Source organism: Arachis ipaensis, chromosome B03, assembly GCF_000816755.2.
Source record: "Arachis ipaensis cultivar K30076 chromosome B03, Araip1.1, whole genome shotgun sequence".
In the NCBI taxonomy this organism is placed as follows: Eukaryota; Viridiplantae; Streptophyta; class Magnoliopsida; order Fabales; family Fabaceae; genus Arachis; species Arachis ipaensis.
The window spans coordinates 34,092,857-34,104,327 of record NC_029787.2 but is presented as its reverse complement, the minus strand read 5'-3'; the positions used below and the strand labels follow the sequence as shown (position 1 = coordinate 34,104,327).

The following is an 11,471-nucleotide window of genomic DNA, read 5'->3' as shown; positions in this document are numbered from 1 at the left end:
GATTTCAACGCAACCGGGACGGCGGCAGCAGCATCAATTCTGGTTACGCTCGCAGCAACGACAATTTCGGCAATTTCAGCATAACACCATAATACTAAAACAGAGATATTGGCTATCGTAATTAAAATAAGAACATAATAGAGAAACAAAATACCAAATAGAACAAGAGCAAGAGCGTTACAGGGTTAGGAATAGAGGTTCAATGTCAAAATGAAGAGGATGGTGCAGTCGCTTCTCTCCCCCGGTGACAAGTTCCAGCTGTAACGATTCCAACAACTATAGTGTACTCAGGAACATTAAAGATGGGGACAAGGTCATTCTAAAGCAACAAAAGATTCATAGACAGTGACTCTGGTAACTAGGGAATAACGAACTCACCCATATGAACAGTAGCAACCAAGGTCTCCGGCGACGGCAGTGGAAGAGGAACGACTCCTCCTCTGCTGCGTCACTCTCAATGGCAGCGGCAGCAAACCCTGATGGCAACGGGAATAGGGAGCGACAATGATGAAGGCTCGATGAAGATAGCGAGGCACGATGGTGCAGGTCAGCATCTTCTCTTCGCGTCTCACCCTCAGCGAATGGCAACGGCGATACACGAACAACGGCAACGAGGTGGCTCGACGACAGCTCCTTCCTCTCCTCCGTGGGTCACGTTCGCCTCTCTCTTTCTTCTCTGCGACAGCAGCTCGGTAGCGGCGCCAAGCTCCATAGCGTTGTTCGTCCTCCCCCTCTCTCCTTCTCCCTCGTCCTCTGTCTCCCTTCCTGTTCTCCATTTTCCCCCATCTTCCCTCTTTCAACTTCCTTTCTTCTCCCTTTCTATTTTCCCCCTCGAGCTCCCCTGTTTCCTTTCTTTCTCATTCTGTTTGTGCGTGTGTTTTGTGACTTTAGGATCAAATTAGGTTTTTAATTAGGAATTTAAGGTTAAGGTATAATGTATATGAGTAATATAACAACCTTTACAAAATATTTGAGAAAGAATAATAATTTAAGATTCAAATATAATACCATAAAAATTACTTCATAAAAAATTACTTTCAAAATGCATAAGATTTTATTTATCAGCATATCAATGAGCTCAAACAATTATTTTTAATTTAAATTATAAAATAAACATATTAATCACATTTTTATAAAATACAGTTTAAACTCAATATTAATTAGTTAAATTAAATGATATAACTTTTTATTATTTTTCTATCACCAAAACTTTAATCTCAATTTACAAAATATCTAATTATAATAAAAATTGTACATAAATATTAACTTATTTAAACTTAAAGTATTTATAAAAATCAATTTAATCATTCTTAATAAGTTAATCTCTAAAAGCTCAAACTAATAAAATAAACCATAATTTATCCATAATAGAAATTTCTTAAATTAAGTTATATATTGCTTCCATTACTAAATCTTAATTTCAAATTATATGAAATAACAATTATAAAATTACACAAGAGTATTAATTAACATAACTCCAAATATTAATAAAACTAATTTAATTACCCTTAATTAATTAATTTATAAGATAAGATATCAAATTAATAAAATAAATCGTAACTTTTTCATGATAAAAGTTACTTAAATTAAATCATACAATCCTTCCTTATTTTTCAATTACTAAAATTATACAAAATATTCCAATATAATAAAATTACTTAAGAATATTAATTGATTCAAAATAAAGTTATCTCCGAATCTATTTAGTTATTTCTAATAAAATAATTCTAAAATTATAAAGTTTTAAACTTAATAAAATAAAATCACAATTTATTTATGATTATATTTTCAAAAATGCAGGATGTTACATTCTATCCAACTTACAAAAATTTTCGCCCTCAAAAATTGATATAAGTAGAAGAAAAGATTTATATTCACATCCCTTTTTGAATATTTTAAATGTTCCAAGAAAATCATATCACATAAACATAGAAGAAAATATATTAGATGATGCAAAAGTTGATAAAAGTAATTTGATACAAACCAAATTTCAAAATCTAAAATTAAATAGGCACAATGTTCGTTTAGAACTCTTAATAAAGCATGATCACTTCCTCTTATTGTCTCAAAACTCCACAACTCCTTATAACTTCATAGATTGACCATATTCACTTTCCGTACGCACAAATCGTGTCCCTAAGAATTAGCGCATATAAGGAATACGAAACATGAGAAGAGAAAGACAAACGGCACGAAAGGTTTATGCAAGAAATTGGAATACTCAAGTTCACATTTGGACAAAGATGGTATTTCGCAAGGATTTGAAGGAATACGTGAGATTACTGAACTATATATATATATATATGCAACAAAATGTAGCATAATGCGGGTTAATTCAAAGATTAAGAAGAAATTTTGAATCAAACAGTTTCAATATGAACATCATTAGGAAAAATAGTACAACAATTTGGAACAACTTTAATTTGAAATAGAAGAAATTAGTTTATCTTTTTCAAAAAAAAATATTTAAATCCAATATTTTCCAAAATTACTAAACTAAGTATAAATAATATATTACTAGCAGAAGACCGTGCATGCACGGTTGGAAGATCTCTATTTACTAAATTCTTTTATTTGATTATGTTTATAAAAAATATTATTGTTATTTTATTAAAAAATACGGGTAATATATATTGACTTAAAAAAAATAAACAATATCTTAATTATATTATTTTTAACAAAAAACACTATAAAATTTGACACTTACCAAAATATTATCGTTTGAATAATTTTCTTAAAAGAGGCATGACTTAAAGTTAATAATGCAGTTGACTTGAAGCAGACTTTTATTGTAAATAGAAACTAAAATATTAGTAACGCATTTTAGTTATGTATTTAGATTATTTTCATGTCATATGTTCTCCTGTAAAATTAAAAAAATACCTGTCTTTAAATAATTTAACATTAATTTGTATTTTTTACTATCTTTTTGAATTGACAATTGACATTTATAGGCATACCAATTAAAAATTTGAATTATCATTTTTTTGGTATAATTATGCCAAAATAATATTTAGCATATACTTAATCATGTGTTTCAAAAATTAATTAATTCAATTTAAAAAACTACAAAATATTAAATAAACATAAAAAATGAAAAATATAGTCGTCGTAATTAACAATTAATTTTATAAGTTTATAATCATTAGTTTGTGGCATAAATTGAAATATAATAATAAAGCAAGCATAAAATAAACATGAAGTGTATCCGTATTGCCTTCCTAAGAATATCTTAGAAAATAAAATTTAATTTTACTAATATGGTCTAAGAAAATTAAAATATCAATAATACTCCTATCACAAAATTGATATATGATCTATATATTTAGATTAGGAATTCAATCTTGAACTGAGAACAAAAGTGAAACATATAAAAAATAAAGCCCAAATCTCTAAACTCAAGCAAAATAAACATTTCATAAATCAAACATTTTCCACAGAACCAAATGAAAGATGCATAGTATAAGGAGAAAATGAAACGAAAAGTTCTCTTGAGACAGATAACAATACAGTGAAGATGATTGGCATAAAGAAATCATTCACATAGAATTAGGTATAATTAAATAAAGAAATAAAGAAGACGAAAAAAAAAAAAGCTCCAAATAATACACCAAGACTGAGAACAAAGAACAAAAAGACATTTGAGATCTTGGAATGGAAAGAATATAAAATTAAAAAATTTAGAAACTCGTTATGTAATTGGAGATATTTTAGTATTTTCAGCTCCACAAATAACCTCGAAAAAACAAATGAAAAATCAAAACGAACAAAATAAAAATTCAGTAATTTTAACTCAATTGCAATAACATCCCTAGCTTAAAGGCATTCATGGTATGTATTTTGGTTAGGAATTGTCTTTAATTTGAAAGCATGTCATGTGACTAAATAAGTACTACACAATTCGAACAACTAAATGGCATGTGATAAACACATAACAGAATTTATTTATTCGAACAACTAAATAATGTACCTTACCTTCTCCCCCATAAATTTCATCTTTTGCCTATTTGGTAATGGCATGTGATAAATACGTAACATAACTTATATTAGCACACTCAGTAAGAATACCATGTACCGTTTTATGGTGTTTAATGAGTACAAATGAGTACATTGAGTACATTGACATAATTACAATACAAAGTAGTAACATGAATTGATCCCTTATGCAATGCTAAATATCTATCAACCAATTATATAAATCAACATTCTAAATCCTAGTAACAACATATGATGACATCTAAAAAGAAAGATTTCAATCTGGTACCCTTTGTGTGACAACAAAAGGAAATTAGAAAAACAAACTTAATATCCAACAATTCTTAATATAAACCTACTATTTTTCTCATTTCTCATTCATTTATTTTTTAGTTCTTACTTCAATACTACCAGTCTGTGCTACTTATCTTGCTAGAATAATTCACATTTTATCTTGCTAGAATAATTCACATTTTCTCATATCAGATGGAGACCCAACAAATCTCTCATAAATTGGTGGAAGAGAGTCGTATTTTTTACTTATATATCATCCCATTTTCGGTATTATATGCTCCCTCACAACAAGAACTTTTTGGTTATTGATTTTTATTTATTTAATAATTCTAGTTTATTCCTAATGTTTAGTTGATTCCATACATATTCATACATAAATCTAATTTTATGTTATAGTCACAGAACATCCATGAGCTTCCCAGAGAGTACAAGAAATCCTTTGAGGATAAAATATTGATTATTGACTCCAAACATAACCAGGTTCAGTTACGTATTCTAAGAGGTCATTCGAATGCTTTTATAATCGAAGGTCTTGAGAACTTAGTTAATGATTGAGGTACCATTAAGAGTTTCAATCTGGTACCCTTTGTGTGACAACAAAAGGAAATTAGAAAAACAAACTTAATATCCAACAATTCTTAATATAAGCCTACTATTTTCCTCATTCAGTAAACTTCTTTTGTTTTTTTCACAGCATTAATGGATACATTCTCTAAACCAAACAAAATATTTAAATGGCATAATTTCAACATAATAATCACATTTAATTTTCATTAGCTCCACAATAGCTTAAAGGACTTGATCTATTATAATCTTATTGGCCTATTAAAAAAAAAGAGAAAAACCAAGACCTCCTAAAAAGTGAGAAAGTATTTTAAACAGGTTCCAAATAAAAATCGTGATGCACGCCTATATATAAATAATAAGGCACAGAGGTGAAAAATAAAATGAAAAATAACAAAAAACAGAGTAATATGAATGAAGAGTCATACCCAGCACTGGCACCGCCGCCACTGCAAAACCAGAGCGGACCATCAAAAGCAAATCGTCATCCATCACGCCTATCACTCATAACACGTCAGAATAGAGGGAAACAAAATATACATTGATAAAATAAGTATCCAAGAAGATAAAAACCAAAAGATTAGAGAAACAACAGAATAAAATAAAGGAACCCAGCGGTTGAAATTACACCATACAGATTTTTAAAGAATTTTCCACTGTTTTAAAACAATAGTTTTTCGAAATTGAATGCATAAAAGGGCATAATTCAACAGTTAGATATAGAGAGATAAATAGCTCCAATCTGAAGCAAATGGTGAAAAAAAATGACAGAACAGCAACACTTATTAATTATTTAGTTCAACACCCAAGAAAACAGAAGGGAAAAAAATATTCAGACAAGGAAAAAAGAAATAAATAAAAGAGAGAAACAAATAACCATAAGTTTCTTACTAATTTTATTTCATAAGAGAGGTAAACAAAATATGTATTTAGAAAGTAAATAATCAAGAAGATAAAATACCATAAAATCAGAAAACCAGAAAAAAAAACAATAAACCAGTGAATACAATTGCACCCTATAAATACATTAACTTATTTTTACACACATAAACTTTCACATATCATAAAAAGGTAAAATTTATAAACCCACACAAAAGAAAACAAAAGAATAATTCATATAAAAAATAAACAAGTAGTGGTCTTACTTAACTTACCCAAAAGTATTTTATCTCTGAACCCAAAAACTGCTGCACAATTGAAGAAGCAAAAAAAAAAAAGGCAACAAGACCAAATTTGCCTCTCAACTCCTGTGTCCAAACCAGCTCCTTTCAATGAGATAAAAATTAGAATAAAGAAATGAAGGAAATAGGTAAGGAAGGGTTACTTTGCGACTTTTTGAAGGCTGGTGTAGGCTTCGAGCACATTGGATTACGTGATTCACAGGATTTTGGATCTCTCTGAAACACAAAATAGAGAAAATCCATCATAAAAAAGGGAAGGAATATCATAGCAACTTGCAACAATCCAGGCGAAAATCAAGACACAATTTTTCACACTTCAACCAGGGAAGCAAAAACAGATCGAAATAACACGAAAGAAAAATGAATATTTTTATCTTAAATTAATAATTAATCTTAAATAATTAGAGAGTTATCTTTATCTAACCAAAGTAATTAAGTACCAAAAATTAGCTAATTACCATGCAATCAAATTAAATATCAATGAAACCCGTTAAACCTTAAAACCCAATGATAAAACAGCACAAGCAATACTAAATTAGTGTTTTGCATCATCCTAATTAAGACACTTGTTTCCTTTTTACTCTAGGAAGATTAGATGCAAATAAAAATGACAAAAATATGGCCCCATAAAAAGAGATAGTTAAGAATGAAGGCAAAATATATCAAACTTACACTGGGGACAAGAACAGGAAGGCAGAAATTATGTTTCCTAAGCAAGACAAAAGAAAGTAATTAAGATCAATGATGATATAGTAGATACAATTGAAGTAACTAATTAATTAGAGTATGTGAGAGACCTAAGATGCCGACAACAGTTCAAGTGATTTCTCCTGAGCATGCATATTAATTAAAAGTTTTCAATATACAAACTCTAAAATCACAATGAAACCATCTCATGAAAGCATCATATGATTAAGCCGCAAACAAAAAGTAAACTGCTCCATGTTCATCTAGTTCTTATCAATTCTTTTAAATTATGGAATATAAATTTTTCAGGTTTATTGAATGATAGAAAAATCTCAGCAATTGAGATTTTAATCAAAAGAAAATGCATTAGACTTAAAAGAATGTTAAAATCTAGTAAAGGCTTTGGTGAGAATTGCATACACCTTACTCAAATCACTACCAACCCATCAAATATAAAGTCTAAAAAAATTCATAAAAACATAAGCAATTTTGTCCAATTAATAGATACTGAGAAACAAATATTAATATTCTACGGTAGATGCAATTCCTTTAAAGAGTAATAAGATAAGTTTCAAGAAACCAATTTACAAATATAGTAGACTTTTTTCTCAATAAAATTTACTTGAACGAAGTCATAACATATAAACATATGAAGACAAAAGAATTATTTTATAGAAGATCATACTAACTGTCTGATTTACTTAATTCCATTGGCAACAATGAAAGAGTCTATAGTTTTCCCAAATCTATGAAAAGTTACCACTCCCCAATGTACTTCCTTTGCCTACTTCACCACCTCAATGATCTCTGTAACAATTCCAACTTGGTTGATCTACATTACAATGGGGTATATAAAATGTATGAGCTTTAGAAGTGAATATTACGATATGTACTTTGGTCACCATAGCAATTATCACTATTATAAGACTGGAACTGCATGTATCTCAGTCTTTATAGACTTGATAAAAATCAGGTCAATGGAAAATAAAGAAAAGAAAAAAAACAACAAAGGTCAATCTGTTGAGCTTTGTTTTCTTTCTTAATTTCATGTTCTAATCTCCTTTTAATATATATTTTTTTAAGTCACAAACTTACAGCAGAATCAGAAATTGCATCAAAGATTATATGTAAATTTAACAAAACAGTAAGTTCATACTTGCGCTTCTATGTCGTGATTTTTAATGGCAATGGAAGAACAAAAAGAAAAAGCAGCAAAAAATCAATTAAAAAAATGAACTTATCAACAGAGGTAGTAGCTATTACCATGAAATTGAAGTTTGAATGAAGGAAAGCGTTGCAGCCGCAGTGGTTTGTTCATTGCTTATGTAGACATTGGGTTCATCACTTCTTCCTACAATCTTACAGCGTACATCACAGCAAAGAGTAACTTCTGGGTTCTGTCTAATTGGCTGTTTTTGGACTTTGCTCTGTATTTATAATTATCGTAACAATTAAATTAAATTTATGCACGTTTAAAGATTGACAAAAACAAATGCATAAGTAAAATACTATAGAAATCCATGTCAGAGGAAGAACAGCAATAAAAAAAATAACAAAATAGCAATTAAAAAAAATTAATTTATCAAAAATAGCTCATGCAACAGTGTTTTAATATGGGTAAAAAACTTGTAAACTCTATCTTCTAATTTATTGCATAAAGAAGCAACTTTTTTCAAACTCTGGATATCCAAACATCTTTATTAACGAAATATGATTAATTTTATGAAGAAAAAGTGAGAACAATTTTGAACTAAACAAAGGAACCCCATCAAAGTCCATTTAAAAAAGAGCGTTACATGCATACTCTAGTATTACTCTCTCAATGCGTTTTGCATTAAACATCAAGAAATCATCTCCAACTAACTGCACAATATTGCAATGAGTAGAAACCATTCAAATAATTGTTAAAAACTTCTAATTTGTATGCTTATTCAGTATGACTATATTTTTTGAATTTCTTTTACTATGTGCAGGAAGTTGAAGTTCACGGCCAAAAGATACCACTGGTATTTTTCTAAGAGATGAAGATTCCTGCAAAAAATCAGAACAAAACCTTTAAACATAAATTTCTTAAGTCCGTATGTTGGTTCCAGCTCAAATGATTGACCACAAAAAAGTTTCAAATATTTCCAAACCTAAATCCTTTTCTTAAAATCAAATCCAGCTGATATAAAAGCATGGCCTTTGTTTATTTGTTTTGAGTTAAAAAAAATATATGGAAACAGCAACGGAAACGAATTACTTTTATAGACTCATCGTTCTCAACTTCCTTCCTCATCATGGATATACCTATCTGACAACATGCAAAAGAATAACATAATGCTTTTGCAGTATTTTTCTATTGACTAAATTAAAAATTTAAATTAATCATTCAAAGGCATAAAAAATCTTTATGAGTACCTAACAAACTTGTTTTCATAATGGTATTACCTAGTCTTTAGGCAATCTGTATAATAATATATAATTCCAATATCCACCCCCCAATGCACAAACAGGAATGTCAAGAACAGCAGGATTTGGAACATTGAGCAACTGCAAAACACAATAATAGATTAAGTTATGGTAAGATTAGGATTGTATGATAAAAGATAAGCTCAACTTATTTGCAAAAGTCACTTGATATACTGGAGGAATGATCAAATATATAAATCTAAACTTAGAAAATCTCCAAGATATGTAATAACTCTTAAGGGATAATATCAAAATACTTATACCAACAGTAAGAACACACAACTTCGACAACATAATAGGACACATGTTAAGAAAGGTGGGGAAAAAATAAAAGGGGTACGAATTCTTTTTTCCTCTATTTTTCCTCTGTTTTCTTATATTGTTGTCGGGGTTAGAGTGTACCATGGTAAGAAAAGATTTTGAGGAGCCTCCCAATAAGCTTCCTACCTATTAGTGTTGATAACCTTATCTTATAGAGTATTTACCCAAATTGGTCCCCAAAGAATTTTGAAGTGGACGTTTTGGTCCCCAACAAAATTTAATTATGTAATTAGTCCCCAACTTTTGTAAACGTCCGTCATTTTAGTCCTTTTGTTGGTTTTTTCCGTGAAATTCTAACGGTAGAGTCCAACGTGTCATGTTAATGTGTTGAGTCAGCTGTTAAATGCCACATGGGATGAAAGACAAAATAGTCCCTAGAACTATGAAGGAGGTTGAGGCTGCGGCTGTTAGGGTTAGGAACTGGGGAAATTAGGGTTCTGACTTAATTTTAGGAATTAGGGTTAGAAATTAAAATTTTATAAAAAATTATAGATAGATATGAATAGATATTTTGATAAAATTGAAGGGTAGAATAATTTTAAAATTAAATATACTCTCTTAAAAATATTTAAGAACATTATTTATCAACATATTGCTAAGTTCAATCAATTATTTCTAATTTAAATTATAAAATGAACAAGTTAATTATAACTTCATAGATTGACCATATTCACTTTCCGTACACACAAATCGTGTCCCTAAGAACTAGCGCATATAAGGAATACGAAACATGAGAAGAGAAAGACAAACGGCACGAAAGGTTTATGCGAGAAATTGGAAGAATACTCAAGTTCACAGTTGGACAAAGGTGGTATTTCGCAAGGATTTGAAGGAATACGTGAGATTACCAAACAACAAGAATATATATATATATATATATATGCAACAAAATGTAGCATAAAGCGGGTTAATTCAAAGATTAGGAAGAAATTTTGAATCAAACAGTTTCAATATGAACATCATTAGGAAAAATAGTACAACAATTTAGAACAACTTCAATTTGAAATAGAGGGAATTAGTTTATTTTTCTCAAAAAAAAATTTTTAAATCCAACATTTTCCAAAAGTACTAAACTATTGTGTAGAAGCATATTAGAAGTCTTACAGCGGATTGAAGGGGATCAGAATGTGCAAAGTTTTTAGCTTAATGACAATGTAACTTCATTATTTAGCTTATAGATGTTTAGATGATATTGTATTGTAAACCATGTCCACCTGGTATAATGGTGTATTATTCTCCATTGTTTTTCCTTCACTTTGATTTCTGTTGCATTGCTGATAGAGTTGAGCATGCAAAATGTGCAGGAACTTTGTATTATGTTGTGGTCGTACTTTTCTAGTTTTCTGTAAAGAGAAATGTTGTAAAATTAGCTATAAAAGATGTTATGTGACGATTGTACAAGATTTCTAAATTCAAAATCACGTTTATATCTATTAAATGATGATTCTTGAATATTTGTAAATTACTGTATTCGACTATTTGTTTAAAAATGACCAACTAGAAACATATAAGAAAAATAATAAATAAATTTGATAATGATTAAAATTACATGAGTGGATCTAATTATTCGGAATAAATAGTTATTTTAAAATACCAGTTTTTTATTTTCTGTACTTTTTGGTTCTTTAGACAAATATTTTGACAAGCGAGTACAACATATATCATTATGAATGTTTAAACTAAGATGTTTACTATAAAGATATACCATGACACTTTCACGTTGTAGGTACCACAATAGCGTGGCAAATGATGGAACGAAATTGATTAAACATCACGAAGGGAGTGTTTTGGAAATGTTAAATGATAACCTAGAAAGCAGAAAGTGTAACTGCAAGTAAAGCCAGCCACCAAGGGTGGACTCCAATTCATTAACGAACTTCGGATTAAAATCTTGTAATCATTGCTAATGGTAGGGTCTCTTTTTTTAACTTTTTTGAATACAAATTAAGGTTCCTTCTCAAATGTAGTTAAATTAACAATTCATCACACTTTACTATC

The 11,471-nt window shown here is 29.3% G+C and overlaps 1 protein-coding gene across 11 annotated transcripts in view; it reads right to left on the bottom strand.

Annotated features, from left to right (window-relative positions):
• The window catches only part of LOC107630163, a 15,141-nt gene extending 5,800 nt beyond the window's left edge, over positions 1-9,341 (bottom strand). The window contains exons 1-9 of one of the 11 annotated variants that reach the window (XM_021118702.1): positions 9,102-9,341; positions 8,944-8,994; positions 8,703-8,732; positions 7,965-8,128; positions 6,687-6,723; positions 6,158-6,230; positions 5,988-6,080; positions 5,262-5,330; positions 4,696-4,981 (exon numbers count right to left, since the gene is read on the bottom strand). In XM_021118702.1, the coding sequence (XP_020974361.1) occupies positions 4,935-4,981; positions 5,262-5,330; positions 5,988-6,080; positions 6,158-6,230; positions 6,687-6,723; positions 7,965-8,128; positions 8,703-8,732; positions 8,944-8,982 (552 nt within the window). In that variant the 5' untranslated portion in view covers positions 8,983-8,994; positions 9,102-9,341 and the 3' untranslated portion in view covers positions 4,696-4,934. Of the gene's footprint in view, positions 1-4,695; positions 4,982-5,261; positions 5,331-5,987; positions 6,081-6,157; positions 6,231-6,686; positions 6,724-7,964; positions 8,129-8,702; positions 8,733-8,943; positions 8,995-9,101 lie in introns of those variants that run through there. The other 10 variants (XR_002359171.1, XR_002359173.1, XR_002359172.1 and 7 more) reach the window with 10 other exon arrangements.